The sequence below is a fragment of the Pongo abelii genome, chromosome 10 (genome assembly GCF_028885655.2).
Source record: "Pongo abelii isolate AG06213 chromosome 10, NHGRI_mPonAbe1-v2.0_pri, whole genome shotgun sequence".
Classification (NCBI taxonomy): domain Eukaryota; kingdom Metazoa; phylum Chordata; class Mammalia; order Primates; family Hominidae; genus Pongo; species Pongo abelii.
This window is the reverse complement of record NC_071995.2, coordinates 66,749,526-66,772,987: the sequence shown is the minus strand read 5'-3', so window position 1 is coordinate 66,772,987 and position 23,462 is coordinate 66,749,526. Positions and strand designations below refer to the sequence as shown.

Genomic DNA, 23,462 nt, shown 5'->3' with positions numbered 1-23,462 from the left:
TCAAGTTTTAGCAGTACTTACTTTATTCATTTACATACACGTAACCCCATCCTGTCTTACTCCAGTCTTCTTACTGCATTCCTACTGACACATATATTGTAACACCCTCCCCAAGTTCTATTTACAGTTAAAAATTTCTTTTTTTTTCTTTTTTTGAGACGGAGTTTCACTCTTGTCACCCAGGCTGGTGTGCAATGGCGCAGTCTTGGCTCACTGCAACCTCCAACTCCCAGGTTCAAGTGATTCTCCTGTCTCAGCCTCCCGAGTAGCTGGAATTACAGGCGCCTGCCACCATGCCCAGCTAATTTTTATATTTTTAGTAGAGACAGTGTTTCGCCATGTTGGCCAGGCTGGTCTCAAACTCCTGACCTCAGGTGATCCACCCACCTTGGCCTCTCAAAGTGCTGGGATTACAGGCGTGAGCTGCTGTGCCCAGCCTACAGTTAAGAATTTCTAAATGGCACAAATTAACTCAGCTGTTCTCAGTGCAGACGTCAAATCCTCACTGTGCTGAAACATTTTCCTCAGCTTTTGGGAAATAATTACAATTTAAACATACACAGAGAATGTTTCTTAGACAAACATAATACTCAAGGCTTATCTGGTAAAAACTAATTGCTCTGTCCTTCTTAGCACAAAAAAATATATATCTTTGTAAAATGAGAAGAACCAAAGAATATTTAAAACAAAGCAGGAAGCCACACGTACTAATTACACAAGAGACTGACTGACAGACTGGAATTCTCCAAAACAGATTTTTAGCGAGGCTTCTCATTTCAGAGTCCAGGAAAAAAAAATCCTAAAAACCCCAAAGGTATATTATATGTGTGTATATATATTTTTATTGTGTTAAAAAACATAAAACATAAAATTTACTGTCTTACCAAAAGGTATATTTTGTGGCTCTTCCCTTTTTTTTTTTCCAAGACAGAGTCCAGTCTGTCGCCCAGGCTGAAGTGCAGTGGCACGATCTTGGCTCACTGCAACCAGCACCTTCTAGGCTCAAGCAGTCCTCCCACCTCAGCCTCCTGAGTAGATGGAGCTACAGGCACGTGCCACTGGGCCCAGCTGATTTTTGTATTTTTTGCAGACAGGGTTTTGCCATGTTGCCCGGGCTGGTCTTTGTTCTCCTAAGAGTTGTTTTGTCCATCAAAGTTGATAAATAACATTTAGAAAATGAATTATTTATTACAAGAGTAATGATATGTCTGAATTTATTATATGAAATTATCAACAACTGCTTTTAATATGCAGATGTCAAGAAGATGAAAAGCAGAAATATATTTTGCAGACATGTGGCACTCCATAAATGGAAATCATGTATTTCCTCTAATATCCCAATTTTTCTGCCTAGTATCTGTATGGCTATTTTGTCCCAACTTGCTGTACAAGAATTTTCCCCAGCCACCTTAGAAAGGTTGGATGTAGTTGACTCCAAGTCTGCAGTTCACTCCAAGTGTTTCAGTACCACAGAAAGCTCTACGGAAGACTCAAATGTACGGGCTAGGCAACAGAAGCAGGGAGGTAGGATTAAGAAATTACTGGCCAGGTGTGGTGGCTCAGGCCTGTAATCCCAGCACTTTGAGAAGCTGAGGCAGACAGATGGCTTGAGCTCAAGAGTTTGAGATCAGCCTGAGCAACATAGCAAAACTCTGTCTCTACAAAAAATATAAAAATCAGCCACGTGTGTTGGTGTGCACCTGTAGTCCCAGCTACTGGGGAGGTTGAGGCAGGAGGATTGCTTGAGCCCAGGAGGTTGAGGCTGCAGTGAGCCATGATTGTGCCACTGCATTCCAGCCTGGTCGACTGTAAGACAAAAAATAAAAAAATAAAAAATTTACCAATATAAAATGCTCAAACAGCTAACAAACATGTTCAATTCCATTTATAGTCTTTTCTTTGAGCCATTTAAACATAGGGCTTTTTTTTTTTGAGATGGAGTTTCACTCTTGTTGCCTAGGCTGGAGAGCAATGGCATGAGCTCGGCTCACCGCAACCTCTGCCTCCTGGGTTCAAGCGATTCTCCTGCCTCAGCCTCCCGAGTAGCTGGGATTACAGGCATGTGCCACCATGCCTGGCTAATTTTGTATTTTTAGTAGAGACGGGGTTTCTCCATGTTGGTCAGACTGGTCTTGAACTCCCAACCTCAGGTGATCTGTGCACCTCAACCTTCCAAAGTGCTGGGATTGCAGGTGTGAGCCACCGAGATTGGCTGCCATTTTGTTTTTTAACTCCATATAGTTTCTGTAGTTCACTGAAAACTCAAAGAGATGACCTATAAATGTATGAATAATGTATGATTTCTTACATCAATTTTCTACTAGAAAAAAATCATACTTTTAGAATTGGATTTTGTCTTACAGTCATCTTTATTATACGTTATAAATGAGATTTCATTTATATAAATCAGGAAGCTAAACTAAAATAGAAACACTAGATTTAAATTCTGATTTGAATACTCTGATCAAAATAACAAATCTCACACTGGGAAACCATCTATCAGCAAGCAGAGAGCTACTGTGTGTCCTTCCTTAGAAGAGTATGAACACTGAGAAGCCACAGCACATTTGCAGTACAATAACAGCAATTCCTTTGTCATTATCACAGAACTTTAATTTTCATGTACTTTGCTGGGACCAACCAAACCATCCCATATATATATCCATATATATATATCTCCCACATACATATGGGATGGTATATATATACACATGTATATGTGTGTGTGTATATATGTGTATATATTTATGTATACACACACACACACATATATATATATACACACACACATATATATATATATGGAGAGAGAGAGAGAGAGTCTTGCTCTGTCGCCCAGGCTGGAGTGCAGTGGTGCGATCTTGGCTCATTGCAACCTCCGCCTCCCAGGCTCAAGTGATTCTCATGTCTCAGCCTCCCGAGTAGCTGGGATTACAGGTGTGCACCGCCACACCAGGCTAACCATCCCATACATTTTATACAATCATTTTTAAAAAGAAGCATGAACCATTTTGGTTTTAGAGAATTAAGTTTTTTTAAAAAAGAGACTCTTAAAAAAAAGTCATTATATGAATAAAATTTCCTTTGTGTTAATTCCGACAAATCATTCCATCATTGAATCAGTCACCAATTTTCTTTTTTTTGAAACGGAGCTTCACTCTTGTTGCCCAGGCTGGAGTGCAATGGTACGATCTCAGCTCACTGCAACCTCCGCCTCCCAGGTTCAAGCGATTCTCCTGCCTCAGCCTCCTGAGTAGCTGGGATTACAGGCATGCACCACCACGCCTGGTTAATTTTGTATTATTAGTTGAGACGGGGTTTCTCCATGTTGGTCAGGCTGGTCTCGAACTCCCGACCTCAGGTGATCCGCTGGCCTTGGCCTCCCAAAGTGCTGGGATTACAGGCGTGAGCCACCATGCCTGGCCCAATTTTTTTTTTTTTTAATAACTTGCACACTTAACAATATTTTTTATCTTCTTGGGACAACATTCTTTTCTCCACAAAAACCCAATTAAGGGCGTTGTGCCAGTTTACTCTTACTTCCTTCCTGTTCACTGAGCTTAAAGTGAGTATAGGCGAGAATGCCAAATAATGTACAAAAAATGCCAAGGGCCTGATTAATGGACAGTGGATCCTTAAATAAAATGTATCCTCCAAATAAAGTAATGCAGAACTTGAAGTGTCCGAACATGTTATAGCTGAGGTTTTTGGATAAGGATAAAAAGGAATAACAAGATAGATGTTATATTTACACACACACTCACACTGCATAAAACAACCCAAAAGCAGCCCATCCCACATAAAGAACAATGGGACCAGGCGCGGTGGATCATGCCTGTAATCCCAGCACTTTGGGAAGCTGAGGTGGTGGATCACTTGAGGCTGGGAATTTGAGACCAGCCTGGCCATCATGGTGAAACCCTGTCTCTACAAAAAATACAAAAATTAGCTGGGCGTGGTGGCGCACGCCTTCAATCCCAGCTACTCGGGAGCCTGAGGCACGAGAATCGCTTAAACCCAGGAGGTGGAGGTTGCAGTGAGCCAAGAATGCACAACTGCACTCTAGTCCAGGCGACAGAACAAGACTGTCTAAAAAAAGAAAATAATGGGAACTTCTTAGTTTCTTCAGGTAGGTTTTAGCGATTGATTAATCAGAGACACAAGACTGCCTCAACCATTCCTACTGACCTCCGAAAAAGAAAAGGGATACAATATAAAAGGAAAGACATTCAAACAAGGTCCAGGGAAGGTATTTTGTACAGCAATTTATAATTATGTTTTACAGTGGTGTTTCCTTGGGAAATGAAGTGAGATTTATAAGGTACCAAAGAGCTAACGAGTTTAGGAGGGAAAAGGGGGAGAGGGAGAGGGAGTAATATTGAGCACCAACTATATACCAAATACCATGCTGGGCGATTTACATGAAATCGTCGAAGTTAGGCATCACGTTTACCTTCACTGCAGGCTCACTCTTCCTATTTACGGTTGTAGAGGCTCAGAGATTTTAAGTTAACATGCCCCAGATTACAGAGCTATTAAGTAGCAGAGTTGGAGTCCAAACATAAATGGGTCTATTTAACTCCAAAGCACATGTTCTAATCCAAAATACTGCCAGTAACATGCCCCTGGATTAAGGTTCCAAATCATTGTTCATTTAAAAAGCAAACTAAACACACACACACACACCATTTAAAAATTACTTGTGGCCAGGTACGGTGGCTCACGCCTCTAATCCTAATCCCAGCACTTTGGGAGGCCAAGGCACGCGGATAACCTGAGGTCAGGAGTTCGAGACCAGCCTGACTAACATGGAGAAACCCCGTCTCTACTAATAATACAAAATTAGCCGGGTGTGGTGGTGCACGCCTGTAATCCCAGCTACTCGGGAGGCTGAGGCAGGAGAATCACTTGAACCCAGGAGGCGGAGGTTGCAGTGAGCTGAGATCACACCATTGCACTCCAGCCTGGGCAACAAGAGCGAAACTCCATCACACAGACACACACACATACACACACACACACACAATTACTTATATTTAAATATAATTATTTTTTCTATATAAATGAGTACTTTCTTGTTCTTCAGATGTACGATGTGTGCCTATGTGCTTTTCCTAATTACAACACTAGAAACAGCCACCACTCTATGCCTTAGTTTCCTCACTGTATAAAAGGGGAACAAAATAATACCTCCCAGGGTTACTGTAAGGATTAAGTAAGTTAATATACACAAAGCTTCTAGCATATAGTAAGCACCATATGTGCTAGCTATAATAACATTACCAACAGCAGTACTTATGTATCATAAACACCTGCTTGGTGCTTGACACATTCTCTCAAATACAACCACCCAACATCATAGATCGTACTTCCTCCACTTCATGCATTTCATAAGTGATCAGAGTGAGACCCTGAGAGTTCCCACACTAGTCAGGCCCACAGGGAGTGGCAGAGCTCGGTGTTCACACCTGGACCTGTCTGACCTCCAAGCCCACCTAAGCAGCCTGGAGGTTCCCGCTGGGCAGCAGCAGTGCCTCAGGAGAGCACAGGCCGTGTCACCAGGTGCATGTGGTGGCTTGATCCCATGAAGGTGACTTCTTGAGACACAGAGGATCTTCCCAAGGTTGCTGGCAATAGTCATAATATGTTTTATTTTCAATTATAAGCTATCTTCATGTGCACTGGCTCTAACACTTTAAATTTCTTTATTCCTCAGCTTCTCTTTTAAGTACATTTATACTAGAAGGAAGTCAAATTTAAAGAAACTATTTATGAATCCTTTTGTAAAAGCAACAACAAAAGAGCAGTCTACATGTGGTATTTCCAGTTCTGCACTTCACTCCAGGCAGGCTGTCACCCCAACCCTCAGAATGTTCTGGTCAAACCCAGTGCCCTCCACCTAACTCAGTCCCTCAATGCTGACCAGTCTCCTTGAACTTGGCCTGCCAGCGGCATCTGACACAGACACTGACCCTGCCTCCTCCTCCTTACTCTGGTTCTGTGCCACTCTCCTCCTTCCTTCCACCTCTGACTGCTCCTTCTCATCCTCCACCTAGTTTCTCTCATCTCTCCGAATTCCAAATACTGGACTCAAACCCAACACTCAATCTTTGGACTTATTTTCTTCTACTTGTCTGCTTGGTAATCTCAACTAGTCTCACCACTTTAAACCACAGCTTCATACTGCTGACTCCCTGTGATGCCTCCTACTGAGACGTCACCTTTGAACCCTCAGACTTGTTTATCCAAAACTAAGCACCTGGCTGTGCGCAGTGGCTCACACCTGTAATCCCAGCACTTTGGAAGGCTGAGGTGGGAAGAACGCTTGAGCCCAACAGTTCAAGGTTGCAGTGAACCATGATCGCACCACTTCACTCCAGCCTGGGTGACAGAGCAAGACCCTGTCTCAAAAACAACAAAAAAATACTCCCCAAACTGAGCACCTGATCTTCCTCACCAGCCCCAAACCTCCTTCTGGCTATGCTATCTTAGTTGATGGCACCTCCATTCTACCAGGTGCTCAGGTCAAAAACCATGTAAATCAGCCTTGTTTTCTCTTTTTCCACATCCAACTAGGCAGCAAAACCTGTTGGCTCTTCTTAGAAATATATCCAGAATCCAATCACTTCTCACTATATCCACTGCTATTATACTGGTAGCCACTATGACTTCTAAATTAGAATATCGTAGCAGTCTCCTGAGTTTCCTGTGCCTCTTTCAGTCCAGTAGTTCTCAACCATGGGTGATTCTGCTTTGTGGGCAATCTTTGGAGGCATTTTTGGTTGTCACAATTGGGCAAAGGGTATGTATGCTACTGGCATCTGGTGGTAGAGCCCAGGCCTGCTGAAAACATCCTACAGGGTACTAAACAGGCCTGCACTAACAACCGTCCAGCCCAAAAAGTCAACAGCCCAGAGGTTGAGAAATCCTTCTTAAGTCTATTCTCAACACAGGAGCTCTGAGTGATTCTATGATTTATTTTATTTTAAAAAACTTTTTGTAGAGACAGGGTCTTACTATGTTGCCCAGACTGGTCTCGAACTCCTGGGCTCAAGGGATCCTCCTGTCTTGGCCTTCCAAAGTGTTGGAATGACAGGTGTGAGCCATTGCGCCCAGCCCACTGAGTGCTTCTATTAGAACGTATGTAAAATCATGTTATTTCTCTGCTCAAAATGCTAATGGCTTCCCATCTTACTCAGTTTAACAGTCCTTACGTAAACACCCTACTCAATTCAGTTCTGTGTTACTTCTCAGTCCACCACATTCCCTCCTTTGCTCAACCTGCTCCAACCACACAGGCTTCCTTGTTTTTTTTAGGGCCTCGCACCTGCTCTTGCCTCTTCCTGGAATGTTCTTTCCTCCTGATCTGCATGGAGCAACCGCATTTCCTTCAGGTCTTTACTCAAATGTTGTCTTCCCACTGAGGCCTTCCTAACTAGCCCTGCCTAGAACTTCAATGCTGTCTATGACATTTCACATTCTCTTCCCTGCTTTATTTTTACTCCTTGGCAGTTAACACTATCCAACACTGTATATAAATATTTAATTGTTTTCTATTTCTAGTCTTCCTCACCAGAATTCAAGCCTGTGAGAGCAAAGACTTTTGTCTATGTGGTTCATTACTGTATCCCCGGTGCCTGGCACATAGTAGATGTTCAGTATATAAATATTTTTATATCAAGGAATGGTTTAGTGGGTATTCAATAAATACTTATTGAATAAATTAATGTTTTAAATCAGAGCACATATTTGGATGCCTTGATTGGGTAGTATGATGTACAAATTTGGGGACTAGACTGCATGGGTTCAAATCTGGACATCCCATTTGTCAGCTTTGTGCCTTAAGTGAGTTGGTTAACCTCTCTGTGCCTCTATTTTTTCTATAAACTAAAATGACAGACTTTACGTCACAGAGCTGCTGTGAGAATTAAATGGACTAATACATACAAAATGTTTCTAACAGTGTCTGACACAAAATAAATATTTGTTAGGTATTGGTTTTCTAAAAAACTTATCATTGTTGTTTTTTATTGACAGTTGGCAAATATCCTACTTGTTTACTTCCTGGGGAAATTCATTCGTTGCATTTGCCTAAGGGTGGGGGCAGAGTGAAATGTGAAGAGAAACAGGATGACAAGCAGAATGGTATAAATGGACAGTTGAATTTGACCTTTAACATATAACTTCATTTCTATTTTTTCTTTTTTTTTTTGGTAGAGATAGGGTCTCCCTATGTTGCCCAGGCTGGTCTTGAACTCCTGGGCTCAAGCAATCCTCCTGCCTCGGCCTCCCACAGTGTTGGAATTACAGGCGTGAGCCGTGGCATCCGGCCAATGACTTCATTTCTTGACTTGAAATAATATTGAGAAAAACAGGCACACCCATATCCAAATAAGTACAAACACATACTCCATAGCCAGATGCCAGTGGCCTGAAATTATCTTTTGTTATTTGTTAACCATTCCTCTACTTTGTTACTATAAATACCTGAAAACTGTTTGAAAATCCAAACCTCCACCTCACTATTCATTCAAAAAATATTTAATCTCACTGTCTGTAAGAAACGGTACTCTGAGTTAATTTTTGTAAGGGAAAAGGTCAACTATTACATAAGAAAATTCAGAAACATTCATGACACAAAAAGCTAACCCACTTCCTCAGTTCATATTTCTTTCTTTCTTTTTTTTTTAAGACAGAGTCTTGCTCTGTTGCCCAGGCTGGAGTACAGTGGCACAATCTTGGCTCACTGTAACCTCCAACTCCCCAGTTCAAGCAATTCTTGCACCTCAACCTCCTGAGTAGCTGGGATTACAGGCGTGCACCACCTTACCCAGCTAATTTATATATTTTTTGTAGAGACGGGGTTTCACCATGTTATCCAGGCTGGTCTTGAACTCCTGGCTTTAAGCGATCCACCTGCCTTGGCCTCCTGAAGTGTTGGGATTACAGGTGTGAGCCACCACACTCGCCCCTTCAGTTCATATTTCTTTAAAATCCTTTAGTGTGTAAAGATACAGTAAAAGGCTAAAAATAACTCTCTCTACTCAATTTAGGCCATGCAATAGTTAGTGTGAGATTCAAATAAGGTAATGAATGTAAAAGTTTTGGAAAATATAAAAGATGATGCATTTGTAAGTTATATGAAAAGGATACGTGACAGGTGAAGTGTTCCCAATGATCCAATAAATTGATAAGTTCACCATGAAAGCTATTACTCCAGATAGCAGCACCATAAGCTACAAATAAACCAAAAGAACCATTAATGCAAAGCACTGCAATCATAATAATCAAGCAAAGATACATTTCATTCGGCATTTTAAAAAATTCAAATATCAACCATTAATAAATAAGATTAGAAAGAGAGGGCTGGGCGTGGTGGCTCACGCCTGTAATCCCAGCACTTTGGGAGGACAAGGCGGGCGGATCATGAGGTCAGGAGATCGAGACCATGGTGAAACCCCGTCTCTACTAAAAATACAAATAATTAGCTGGGCACAGTAGCGGGCGCCTGTAGTCCCAGCTACTTGGGAGGCTGAGGCAGGAGAATGGCATGAACCCGGAAGGCGGAGCTTGCAGTGAGCCAAGATCGCGCCACTGCACTCCAGCCTGGGCGACAGAGTGAGACTCCATCTCAAAAAAAAAAAAAAAAAAAAAAAAAAAGAAAGAGAATTTGGGAGACAGTAAGAATTGCAAGTAAAAAAGCAGAATGAACAGGGTTTAGAAAAAACGTAATTTTTTCCACAAGAATCAACAAAAAAATACTGCAGTAACATCCTTTCTGTGATTGTGAATTTCCAGGTTCATTTTTCTTATTAATCTAAAGAAAAAGTATACATATGCATTATTATTATTGTAAATCAGACAATAAAGAAAAGCAAAAAGAATACAAGGAATTCTTACAATCCCAACCACCCACACATTAACATCTTGGCATACATCCTTCGAGATCTTTTTCTTTTCTTTTCTTTTTTTTTTTTTTTTTTGAGACGGAGTTTCACTCTGTCACCCAGGCTGGAGTGCAGTGACATGATCTTGGCTCACTGCAACCTCCACCCTCCAGATTCAAATGATTCTCCTTCCTCAGCCTCCTGAGTAGCTGGGACTACAGGTGCCTGCCACCGCGCCCGGCTAATTTTTTGTATTTTTAGTAGAGATGGGTTTCACCATCTTGGCCAGGCTGGTCTTGAACTCCTGACCTCGTGATCCACCCACCTCGGACTCCCAAAGTGCTGGGATTACAGGCGTGAGCCACTGCGCCTGGCCAAGATATTTTTCTATTAAATTGCTCATTCTTATTCTTTTTTTTTTTTTTTTTTTTTGAGACGGAGTCTCACTCTGTCGCCTAGTCTGGAGTGCAGTGACGCAATCTCGACTCACTGCAACCTCTGCCTCCCAGGTTCAAGTGATTTTTCTGCCTCAGCCTCCCCAATAGCTGGGATTACAGGCCAATGCCACCACACCCAGCTAATTTTTTTTGTATTTTTTGGTAGAGATGGGGTTTCACCATGTTGGCCAGGCTGGTCTCGAACTCCTGACCTCAGGTGATCTGCACCCTTTGGCCTCCCAAAGTGCTGGGATTACAGGCCTGAGCCACTGCACCTGGCCTCACTTTTATTCTTATTTAACTCAATAAGCATTCATTGGATATCTACAAAGTTAGGCCAGGCCTTGTGAGGAACGCAATATGTACAAAGTTCCTGCCCTCAAAGAGCTTAGAAACTACTTGAGGACATAATAAAAGTCATGATGATCACAGCTTACACTTACATAACACTTATTATGCACCAATAATTGTTCTGTTTTACATGTATTCACTCATTTAATTTTCACATACATCCACAAAGTAGTTGTAAAAATATTATTCCTTTTTATAGATAACTTGGCTGGGCACAGGGGGACAAATGGGTTGGACCACTATATACACATACAAAGTTCTGTTCAAATCTATCCCATAATTTTATCCAAAAAGTTATAGAATCATTTTGTTTCTGAGTTTAGATAAAATAATATTCATGATCTAAACTATTAAGAAGTTTAAGTTCCAAAGAAAACATGTCATATTTGAAGATGCTTTTTGTCCTGTGTGGGGTTTTGTTATTTTGTTTTATTTTTTGTAAAGACAGGCTTTTACCATGTTGCCCAGGCTGTTCTCAAACACCTGGGCTCAAGTGATCCTCCCACCTTGGCCTCCCAAAGTGTTGGGATTATAGGCATGAGCCACTGTGCCCAGCCCCATGTAAGTTTTATCAGTTTTAAAATCAGTGCAGTCTTAAAAAGGCCAGAGGAATTAGATTTGTGTCCTACTTAGGTAAATACAGTAATACCTCATTTAATTTACAATAGTGAGGTCTATTAAATAGCCAACATAGAGAAATTTGCTTAGAGATTTTGAGTTTCTAGAAATATATCTCAAATATATCATTGCTAATTTTATTGAGTTCACAGAATGCTACGTACCTATGTCTTGATACTTGGCACATCATTAAAAACACAATTACTCTACTTTGTTAGGGTCTTTGTTACGGACTTTGAAGAATATAAAGAAGTTAGTTCCATGTTGAAGAGGAGTGGTAAGAGTGGGCATCCTTGTCTTGTTCCAGTTCTGAGGGAATGCTTTCAACTTTCCCCCATTCAGTATTATGTTGGCTGAGGGTTTGTCATAGACGGCTCTTATTAAATTAAGGTATGTCCTTTGTATGCCGATTTTGCTGAGGGTTTTAATCATAAAGCGATGCTGAATTTTGTCAAATGCTCTTTCTGCATCTATTGAGATGATCATGCGATTATTTATTTATTTATTTGGAGTCTCGCTCTGTCGCCCAGGCTGGAGTGCAGTGGCACGATCTCGGCTCACTGCAAGCTCCGCCTCGTGGGTTCACGCCATTCTCCCGCCTCAGCCTCCCGAGTAGCTGGGACTACAGGCGCCCATCACCATGCTCAGCTAATTTTGTTTTTGTATTTTTAGTAGAGACAGGGTCTCACCGTGTTAGCCAGGATGGTCTCGGCTAGTCTCGATCTCCTGACCTTGTGATCCGCCCGCCTCGGCCTCCCAAAGTGCTGGGATTACAGGGATTACAGGAGCCACCGCGCCATGTGATTTTTGTTTTTAATTCTGTTTACATAGTTTATCACATTTATTGACTTTTGTATGTTAAACCATCCCCACATCCCTGGTATGAAACCCACTTGATCATGGTGGATTATCTTTTTGATACATCGTTGGATTCAGTTAGCTAGTATTTTCTTAGGGATTTTAGCATCTATGTTCATCAAGGATATTGGTCTTTAGTTTTCTTTTTTGGTTGTGTCCTTTCCTGGTTTTGGTATTAGGGTAATGCTGGCTTCATATGGAAAAAAAAAAAAAGGCAGTTGACACAATGCTCTACTTTGAGTCAAGGATGCCTCCTAGGGACATTAAGGAATGAAGATGACTTTCCCTCACACTAAATGGCCTCAGCCTGCTGTGGTCTTGGTTTCTTTGCCTTTTTTTTTTTTTTTAATGGCTTTTCTGCTGCTGTCCTCATTTTAAAACCTGTTAGAAGGCTACCAAAAAAATCCTCTCTCCTTGTAGTATAAGGTCTCTAGGCTGCAATGGTTTGAAACCAGATAACCAGGATGGCTAGGACTTTTGCAAAGTGGAAATATTATCTGATAGATGGTCCAATGACCTCTACTTTAGAAAAAAAGTGTATATGGTAAAATATATAAATTTGAAACAACTACTGGTCTACTTAGGGGAAGCAGAGCGGAGCACTGGAGAACACAGACTTTGGACCCAGAAGGCATGTATCCAAATTGTGGCTCTGCTTATTAGCTGTGGGATTGCAAGCCAGTTACTAACTCTCTATCTCTCGGTTTCCTTATCAGTAAAAATAATAACAATGGTAATATAGTTTGGATGTTTGTTCCCTCCAACTGTCATGCTGAAATTTGATCACCAATGTTGGAAGTGTGGCCTAGTAGAAGGTGTGTGGGTTATGGGGCTGGATCCCTCATGAATGGCTTGGTGCCCTCCCCAGGGTAATGGGTGAGTTCTTGCTCTATTAGTTCTCATGAGAGCTAGCTGTTTAAAAGAGACTGGCATTTCCTCCCCTCTCTCTCTTGCTCCCTGTCTCGCCATGTGACATGCCTGCTCCCCCTTCACCTTCCACCATGACTGTAAGCTTCCTGAGGCTCTCACTAGAAGTAGATGCCAGCACTAATGCTTCTTGTACTGTCTGCAGAACCATAAGTCAAAATAAACCTCTTTTCTTTATAAATTACTCAGTCTCAGGTATTCTTTTATAACATCATAAAATGGACTAATACAAATAGTATAGCATCAACCTAATAAAGTTATGAAGATTAAATAAGTTAATATTTACGTAGTGCTTTGAATAGTGCTGGGAACAGACTAAGGGCTATATAGGTGCTTGACAAATTCATGCGACCAACAAAAAAGATATTCCCACTGACTGTGTTCCAAGAGTTGTGGGAACTCTTGTGGGAAGCAGGAATTCCTGATAAGTAAGGTGTTATGGACTGAATGTTTGTGTCCCCCCAAAATTTCTATGTTGAAATCCTCACCCACAAGGTGATGGTATTGGGTGGTGGGGCCTTTGGGAGGTGACTATGGCATAAGGGTAGAGCCTTCATGAATGGGATTAGTCCCTATGATAAGAAGAGATACAAGAGAGCTTGCTTCTCCTCTTCCTTGTTGTCAGATGAGGATATGGCAAAAAGACTGCCATCTATAAAGCAGGAAAAGAGCCTTCACCAAGAACCCAACCATACCGGCAGCCTGATCTCAGACTTCCAGACTTCAGAACTGTGAGAAATGAGTTATTTGTTGTTTAAGCCACCCAGTCCATTGTAGTTTTGTTATAGCAGCCTGAACTGACTAAGACATAGGAGGATTATACATTCTAACTTAAAATGTCCCCAAAGCATTAGTCCCAGCTGCTTGGGAGGCTGAGGTTGGGGGGATCACTTGAGCTCAGGAGCTTGAGGCCAGCCTGGGCAACATAGCCAGACCCTGTCTCTAAAAAATAAAAGTCCCCAAAATACGTATGCCCTTGATTTGCCAATTCCACTCCTGGGACTCATTTCCATAGGAAAAAAAGTTATCAGTACATGAGAACACATGATGTACAAGGATGTTTATCACAATATTGTTCGTAGTGGTAAAGAACTGGGAAAAAAGTGAATATGCAGAGGGGCTATTACATAGACACTGGCTGGGCATGGCGGCTCACGCCTGTAATCCCAGCACTTTGGGAGGCCGAGGTGGGTGGATCACTTGAGGTCAGGAGGTCAAGACCAGCCTGGCCAACATGGTGAAACCCCGTCTCTACCAAAAATACAAAAAAATTAGCCAGGCGTGGTGGCGCACACCTGTAATTCCAGCTACTCGGGAGGCTGAGGCACAAGAATCACTTGAACCCAGGAGGTGGAGGTTGCAGTGAACAGAGATCACGCCACTGCACTACAGCCTGGGTGACAGTGAGACTCTGTCTCAAAACAAAACAAAACAAAATAACAACAAAACAGACCCTGAAAAGAATGCTTTGGAGAGATTTTTAGGAGATATTAAGTCAGGAAAGCAAGATACAGAAAAGCATATGTAATAGGATTCCACTTTTGTCAAACAAACAGATGTGGCCGGACACGGTGGCTCATGCCTGTAATCCCAGCACTTTGGGAGGCCGAGGCGAGTGGATCACGAGGTCAAGAGATTGAGACCATCCTGGCCAAGATGGTGAAACCCCGTCTCTACTAAAAACACAAAAATTAGCTGGGCATGGTGGTGTGCACCTGTAGTCCCAGCTAGGGTCTGAGGCAGGAGAACCGCTTGAACCCAGGAGGTGGAGTTTGCAGTGAGCCAAGAATTGCACCACGCACTCCAGCCTGGGCGACAGAGTGAGACTCCTTCTCAAAAAAAAAAAAGAAAAGAAATAGATGTTTAATTGGTGTGTGTGTGTGTGTTTATATGGATATATACGGCATGGAGAAAAATATGGAAGAACAAGCACTTAGAAAGTTAACATGACTTCAAGGAGCACGGATTAGGGGGTAATGGAATGTGGAAGAGTGTGTGGCTAGGAAGGCTGGGGAAGAGGAATCTGCAATAAAAACAGCATCTATGATATCATTCCATATCTAAAATTATACACACATGCATATGTACCTATGTGTTTATAAAAAAGAGATCCATGAAATGATCCTCACCGAAATGGTAAAGGTAATTACCTTAGTGTGATAGGGTTCCAGGGGCCCTTCACTTTCTTTTGTTGTTGTTGTTTTGGTTTGGTTTTTTTTTTTTTGAGACAGGGTCTCACTCTGTTGCCCAGGCTGAAATGCAGTGGTGCTATCTTGGCTCACTGCAGCCTCGACCTCCTGGGCTCAAGTGATCCTCCCACCCCAGCCTCCCAAGTAGCTGGGACTGCAGGCATGTGCCACCATGCCTGGCTAATTTTTTGATTTTTTTTTTTTTTTTTTTTCTGAAACAGAGTCTTGCTCTATGGCCCAGGCTGGAGTGCAGTGGCACAATCTTGGCTCATTGCAACCTCCACCTCCCAGGTTCAAGCAAATCTCGTGCCTCAGCTTCTTGAGTAGCTGGGATTACAGGGAGCATGCCATCACACCCAGCTAATTCTGTTGTTGTTGTTGTTGTTTTTTTTTTTTTTTTTGAGACAGAGGTGTGATCTCAGCTCACTACACCCTCCGCCTCACGGGTTCAAGTGATTTTCGTGCCTCAGCCTCCTTGAGTAGCTGGGATTATAGGTGTGTGCCACCACGCCTGGCTAATTTTTGTATTTTTAGTAGAGACGGGGTTTTGCCATGTTGGCCAGGCTGGTCTTGAACTCCTGACCTCAGGTGATTTGCCTGCCTTGGTCTCCCAAAGTGCTGGGATTACAGGCATGAGCCACCGCACCCAGCCTCAGCTAATTTTTTTGTATTTTTAGTAGAGACGGTTTCGCCATGTTGGCCAGGCTGGTCTTTAACTCCTGAGCTCAAGTGATCCACCCACCTAAGCCTCCCAAAGTCCCAGGATTACAGGCATGAGCCACCACACCCTGCCCATTTTTAAATTTTTTGTAGAGATGAGGTCTTCCTATGTTGCCCAGGCTGGTCTAAAACTCCTGGGCTCAAATGATCTGCCCACCTTATCCTCCCAAAGTGCTGGGATTACAGGAGTGAGCCACTGTGCCTGGCCCCTTCACTTTCTTTATATTTTTATGTATGTTCAAAATCGATATAGTGATTATAAAGCTATGTTTTCATTGTAAAAAAATTTAACTTAATCTAAATGTCCAAATTATTTGTGGGCTCTAGCTTGACATGGTCAGAACAGTAACCAGGCATCGGAAGACATTAATTGTAGTTCTGCTTTTGCCACTGAGTAGCTGCCTCACTCTAGGCAAGTCCCTTCACCTTTGTGTGCCTCAATTTCTTCATCTGAAAAAGAATCCTTACCTTACCTCCTTATATGGTGATTATGACGATAAATGTGAGAATGGATCAGACATAGTGCTCTGAAAACTAAAAATTACATTAATAATGGAGGAGTTACTATTATACTGTTTCTTAGATATCAAAACAATTAGAACTTACCAAAGCAGAAACTGACCAGGGCCCAAATATTCCTCCTTCTCCAAACACTGGCTCAAAGAAGGGCACAGCGACCAGCAACATGGCAGATGACATCGGAGCCTGGTAGTACAGCAGCTGCATTGAGTTCACTTGTAATTCATGCTGTTTGGCTCCTACCCACTGAAAATTAGGAGATAAAACATGTCTGGCACAAAAGAAATAGTATCACATAATCAAAGATGCGACAACTAGAGTCACAAAGATGGGAATGTGGGGTATAGACTAGGGGAAGATAAAATGTCTAATTATTCTACAAGAGTTCAAAGACCAGTAAGCTATATGAATGCCCTTTAAGCACCATGGATGAAAATAGCTCTATAAATTTAATTTCTGATAATCTAGCTTCTTCTTAATTCTTAGAAGGAGGAGAAAAGTCCTCTATTTCCTTCTACCTGATCCTAGTAAATAGGGAAAAATAAATGCATATAAGGGCCTACAAGGATAAAAGATCTTGGGAAAATAAGGGAGAAATGGAAATTCAGGTGATTAGGAATACAGATGCAGTGTTGGACTTCATTTCTTTCTAAAAATGGCAAAATTTTAAAAATGGAAGACAGGGGCCAGGAGCAGTGGCTGACACCTGTAATCCCAGTACTTTGGGAGGCCAAGGCAGGCAGATAACCTGAGGTCAGGAGTTCGAGACCAGCCTGGCCAACATGGTGAAACCCTATCTCTACTAAAAATACAATTAGCTGGGCGTGGTGGTACGTGCCTGTGGTCCCAGCTACTCGGGAGGCTCAGTAGGAGAATCACCTGAACCAAGGGGGCGGAGGTTGCAATGAGCCGAGATCGCGCCACTGCACTCCAGCCTCGGTGATAGAGCGAGACTCTGTCTAAAAAAAAAAAACGAAGACAGAGGTTGGGGGGACACGATGACAATGGGGCATGGGGGCAGGTTAGAGATGGCTGCCAATGTGTGTGGCTTGAAAAGGTATGTGGTCTTGTCAGTTGCTTTGGAAAACCCAATCAATGGTAGAAGAAATTTTCCTCTCTCTGGATGACTTTTCTGTGGATACTATTCCTCATCCCCCACCAATACACCTAGATACACTGGATAATCACTAACCCTAAAATACCATACCATTCAGTAGAAACAACATCTCAAGACCTCAAATCCCATTTGTCCACAAAATGCTTCACAAATATAACTGAAAAAGAGGCTTTGAAGAAGCTTTAACAGGACTGTTTGGATCAGATCTGGCAAGAACAGCTAGGCTTTTGAATGACTTCTACATACTTCTTGTTCCTGTAGGTCTGGGTATCTTGTTACATAAACTCTAAGTCTATAGAAATTCATCAAGACAAAAATAGAAGAGCAGGGAATTTGAACCATACTCCTGCCAGCTTTAACTAAGAGTCCTCTGTGAATATGAAGGACAAAGAACTGATTCTTCTGCTGCCTGCTCCTCGGGGCACAGCAGCAAGCAAAAACGGATACAGAGGGTGTGTGCTCACCCCCTTTTCCTTTTGCAGCCTCTCCAGGCAGCCGCATGTCTTCGCCACAGGACTGCCTGGAACAGCACGGGCTCTCAGGCCTCCACTGTCCCTCAATGCAGCATAGCCTGGCTCCTGCTGCCACCCCTCTAATGCTCTCCTAAGGGCACTATGACCTCCATGGCCATGTCCAGACTCCCTGTGGCCCTTCCTGCGAGCCCTCTTTGCAGAACCTGCAAGTTTTGCTTGGAAGAACTACCCTCTGGTTTGTACTCCTCCCTCACTGCCTCCTGCACTTAAGAGTTTTTAAGGCAGATGCCAGCCTTCCTCTTTCATCGCTCTGACTGATGTCTTTTACTATTTGCTGAGATCTACTGCTCTTCCCTCATCGCTTGAGCATCCTTAACCTTATATTGGCCACAGTCTCCTGGCCATCTCTACTTATATAATCTGCAGGAACTTGTTTAAAATCAACTGGTGCCTTTCTTCTACAAATGGGCTCCTTTTGTGTGGTTCCAATAATTGATGATATAATCTCCCTTAGGGATCAGAGCCTTACTTTCCTCACTCTCACATTCAGTCAGGTTCTCCTATGTTCCCCAAAACGCCCCTGGAGTGCCTTTTAACCTTTCCCTGTCCATTCCCACTGCCCTAGCTCAGGCCCTTCCTGCCTGTCCCGTGAAGTACGGGTAGGTTCCTGACTGCTCTGCCTTTCACCCTTCCTTCCCTCTTACCCACCCTTCACTGCCATCAGTCACTTTTCTAAAGACAGAGGAATGATCAAGTCAGTCCCTGTCTGAACTGCTCTCCTGGTGCGTGCTCAATAAAGATACACTTCCTTAGCATGGCTTCATGACCCTGACATCTGGTCTCACCCACTCCTCAGCCTTGTCTTCTCACAATGCACCTACAGCCTAGCCTCACCAAACAAATCAAGTTCTCCAAAAATGCTCCAGACTTTCAAATGCACTGCAAGGAAAAGACCAGCTGTCCTTCCCTGCTGAGCTCATTTCTGTGTGCCCTTCAATTTAAATTGTTAACTTTTCCGTAAAGTCTTACCTCACCGCCCCTCTTTTAGAGCTGCCACTTCCTCCTTGGTGTTCCTCAGAATTTTCCTCCTACCTTGGGGTACATATGCTACTGTGAACAGCTGTCTCCTTGTGTTTCTACACTGCTGGACTGTAGCTGCTTTTCATCTTTGTATCCTCAAGGGTGAACATAATGCAGAAAAGATGTCTGCTGAATGAATGAATGAGTCAACCATCTTTCTACAACTCAAGCTAATAGCTGGTCACTTGTCTTTTAACTCCTTTTAATGTCTCCAGCAGTATAAGAGAAACAACATAGAAATTATCCCAAGATACTGTGGGCAGATACAACTTTATTTAATAGGAATGTTTTGGGAATGTACCGATTTTGTAATAGTACCTTTACCATTTACTGATACGAAACTGTCCATTGATCTACAATCATTCCTTGGTCAATCTCATTTCAAATATCTACCTTAGGGATATAGAATCCTTTGATTCTAATCTATAGCAATTTTGAGACTTGTGTGAACAAAAATGGTCATAGTGACAGAGATGGTGAGTACTCTGAATCCATTATGTATAAGGAGTACAATTTCTTGCTCTGTTTAATAAATTGCCGATACTCGGCAAAAACAAGTGCATTTAATAAGAAAGATGAATAGGAATGTTCACTAGCCTCTTCTTTTATTTAAACTGCTTCTCTGCCACTAGAAAATGTATTTCACTGTAGAATATTTTCAAACACTGTCTCTGACATGATCACTACTAGAATGTTTAAGATGCCAGGGCTCTATTACTGAACTCCTAAAATTTCGAACAAGAATGCCTTAGTTTAATAACCAGTGGATGTTTGTGAAAAAAGTAAAATTGGTTACACATTTTGGCTTTGATTCCCCATGCAGGCACACCCAGAATTTCCAGACCAAGGTTTTCAGTATAGAGAGAATACCGTTTCACTGTCCCCTACAGCAAGTTATTTTTTCTCCACTAAATAAGAATCAAAAACCATACTTGTTAGGATTTTATGGTAATGAAGTAAGTGAATCCATGAACATATTTTTAATGAATATCTGCTATAGGCAAGGCACTGTGCTTGCACAAATGGAAAAATATTCATTAATATAAATTATTATATTAATAATATTATAATAATCTATATTAGACAAATTATTAAAAGCCAATAAACAAGTTGTAACAGAAGTATAATTTTTGAGGCAAAAACATCTAAAAATCTGAAATTTTTCATTACTGTTCAGATTTCTGGAAGTATACTCACTCCTTCACAACAATGTTAAAAGTAAAAAGTAAACAGAAAACATAACAAACTTAGGAAGTAAAAAGTCTTACTAGGTATTTTGTAAAGATTTCCCAGAAAATAACTTCACCCCAAGCTGAGACTGTTAAGCATGGATATTATACACTTACAAACAGGTAGGTATTTGGTGAGCATCACACACCCAAGTTTCTCTGTCTCCTTTCTTCTCTTCACCTTGAGTCAGACAACTTATGCAATTACGCTTTCTTCCCAACAGTCTATTGTCTCTATACTGTATTTTCTAAACCTTGGAATACAGCTTCAAAATTTATGAAATCTGCTAAAAAGGCACATAAAGAAAAAAAAATTACCAACCACTTGATAAAGGGATGTAACTAAAACACCAAGAGCAGCAAACACCATTCCAAGGAAATTAAACTTCACATCGTAATAAGAATTTAGGATTACACCTAAAGTTATAGGAATCTGTAACGAAAAAGAGGTAAATGTTGTTCAGATTAAATTCAAGAGACAAAAATTTAGTATTCCTTTCACAACGTCTTACAAGGCTAATGATAAACACATAACTGGGAAACAATGAACCTGTATAAATGTTTTCTTTTTTGACTTGGGAAAACTGGTTGTTAATCCTATTTCCTAAACGTGAAATATGACAAATCTATATTGATATTCACATTTAATTCCATTTTAAATTTGTGGTAAATATATTGCACTTTGCAAGAAAATACCACATGAATACAAAGGTGAGTTAATGCATCCCCAAACTAGTGTCTAAACAGCATAAGCATAAATATAAAACAATAAAAGCATAAAGACCTTAAATATAAGGCCGGGCACGGTGGCTCACGCCTGTAACCCCAGCGCTTTCGGAGGCCAACGCGGGCAGATCACCTGAGCTCAGAGTTCGAGACCAGCCTGAATAACATGGAGAAACCCCGTCTCTACTAAAAATACAAAATTAGCCGGGCGTGGTGGCGCATGCCTGTAATCCCAGCTACTCGGGAGGCTGAGGCAGGAGAATCGCTTAAACCCGGGAGGTGGAGGTTGCGGTGAGCCGAGATCGTGCCATTGCACTCCAGCCTGGGCAACAAGAGTGAAATTCCGTCTCAAAAAGAAAAAAAGAAGAAAAAGACCTTAAATATAATAAGTGACTAAGTGCTAAAATTGAGTCCACCTCCTTTTATTTAAAGATGCAGACAGCTCTGCAGTATGGTGCTGCAGACGTTTTGAGACCTACTTTATGCTAAATCTTTTCACGTTTTATCATACATGATTTGATTCCCCTGGGAGAGAAAGGCTGTTTTTCAGTTTGAGCTTTTGCAGATATTCTGATAACACTGGACTGTACCACCCAATACAGCTTTTTTTCTTATCGATCACAGCATTTAACGATTTCCATCAAATGGCAGCTACTAAAACTCACACAAGCCCACTCTTCTGGGTTGACAAGATGGCCTTTTCCCCCTCCCCAAAATAAGCCTAAAAGTTCACATGCCCACAGATGACTCATTTGTGGATTTCAAGATGAAGGGAAAGACCAGTGTGCGTTCGAATTTCCCGGGGCCAGAGCAGGAGGTGGGTCGGGAGAGCGGCGCCTTGGGAAGCTGAAGCTACTCACCAGCGTGAGCTGGATTCTGGTGGAGAAGGTTTTCTGGTAGCAGAAGGTCTGGATGGCTATGATCACCGGCGTGGTCATGGCCTTGGCCAGCTGATAGGTGCCTATGGTGTTGTTCTGCAGAGAAAGGTTAGTGAAGACCACAAAGCCACAGAAGCTGAGGGCCAGGAGGAGGAGCCTGGAGGGCGGCAGACTTTTGGGGGCAAAGATGTCCAGCTTCTGGCAGATATACAAGCCCAGCCAGGTGACCACGAAGTGCACCAGGGTCAGGCTCATGTTGGGGAAGCCGTGATGCACATAAATCCATTTGTTGAGGAACACAATGCAAATGGACACCAGCAGGTTGAACAGGAGCCCGGCGGCGATTCGCCCGTGGCCCCGCACTCGGTCCACCAGCAATGCCATGATCCCCGAGAAGCTGGGGCCGTCTAGCCTCCAAAGGGGCGCCCGGCTTGTCTCCGGCTGTGCTTCTCCTCCAACGCCGCGTCCTCGCAGACGCCGACCTCACCGTCTGACCCAGAAGTGGCATGCACAGATCAACCCCGGGCGAGTAGCACTCTTAACAGAGGACACACGCCCCGCCACCGCCCTGCAAGCCAGCTAGGACGCGGCAGCACGTCCCACGCCCCGCGCATCTCCGCCCGCAGCCACGTGACTCGGGGCTCCCGTGCTTCCGCCCCCGAGCCGCGGGCTGAACGGCAGCTACCCTGCGCAGGCGCGCTGAGCCTTGGGCGCGCGACGCTTGTGTCTTTGGGTCCTATCCTCTGGGTCCACGACCCCTTGGTCACCTAACGCCTCCTGACTGCACCAATCTAGGACCCCTTTCTTGATGTTTGTTTCCTGTGTGTCATTGACCCGATTTGCTAGACAGCTTCTCTCTGGCTGTGCAGACACTGTTAGCCAATTTTACGTATTAAATGCTGAGCAAATTTAGCCCTCGCCAGAGAGGGGAAAGAACTTATTGAAAGCATGTTTTTAGTTTTTATTTTTGGAAAAAGACATTCAGAATTTACTTTCCAACAGACAGCATCATCGGGTATAACTACAAGGGTTTCTCCTTAGATCATACATTCACAAAGCATTATTAGCTCAACAGTGAGAAAATGTGTTCTCTAAAGATGTCCCCTTGACAACGTAAACAAGTGCTATTGTGTTCACTTACAACTCGAGAAAAAAACGCACAACCTGGCAAAACTGTATATATATACAGCTGTCTCTAGGGGTGCATATAAATATATATATATATATATATATGTTTCGGATCAGGTCAGGTGCAATGACTAAGAGATACAACTTTGAGTAACAGTCTTGATCGACATTGCAGTAAGGTCCTTCACACAGAAGTCAGGTTCTTCCTTTCTCCTTCCTCCTTAAGTCGATAAAGAAAGATTATATATTGTAGATATTACAGGTACAAAAGAGGATTTTTAAAAAAGGAATCACAAAAACATCTTGAATGTTCAGCTGTTCCTGC

The 23,462-nt window shown here is 42.5% G+C and overlaps 1 protein-coding gene across 5 annotated transcripts; it reads right to left on the bottom strand.

The window, feature by feature from the left end:
* Positions 1-22,692, bottom strand: SLC35E3 (solute carrier family 35 member E3). 5 transcript variants are annotated; one of them, XM_054527394.2, is made up of 5 exons: positions 21,992-22,648; positions 20,728-20,838; positions 16,594-16,752; positions 9,154-9,236; positions 1-1,130 (listed from the first exon to the last, which is right to left on the bottom strand). In XM_054527394.2, exons 1-5 carry the CDS (start codon positions 22,391-22,393, stop codon positions 1,043-1,045), a joined length of 843 nt encoding a protein of 280 aa, XP_054383369.1. In that variant the 5' UTR covers positions 22,394-22,648; the 3' UTR covers positions 1-1,042. The 5 variants fall into 5 exon arrangements, with proteins under 5 accessions (XP_054383369.1, XP_002823549.2, XP_024112475.2 ...); XM_002823503.5 differs by lacking the exon at positions 1-1,130 and adding an exon at positions 2,351-3,698 and having other exon boundaries at positions 21,992-22,692; XM_009248010.3 differs by lacking the exon at positions 1-1,130 and adding an exon at positions 7,492-8,350 and having other exon boundaries at positions 21,992-22,692.
* Between the last annotated feature and the right edge of the window lie 770 nt (positions 22,693-23,462).

What these genes read in the sequence shown, in the direction of transcription:
- SLC35E3 (XM_002823503.5), bottom strand. Translation starts at nt 22,393, where the DNA reads ATGGCATTGCTGGTGGACCGAGTGCGGGGCCACGGGCGAATCGCCGCC. An exon ending in TTACATCCCTTTATCAAGTG is followed by an intron (nt 16,753 to 20,727) that starts GTTGGTAATTTT and finishes CCTAATTTTCAG; the next exon opens with TGGGTAGGAGCCAAACAGCA. An exon ending in GGGAACACTTCACCTGTCAC is followed by an intron (nt 3,699 to 9,153) that starts GTATCCTTTTCA and finishes CAAAAACCTCAG; the next exon opens with CTATAACATGTTCGGACACT.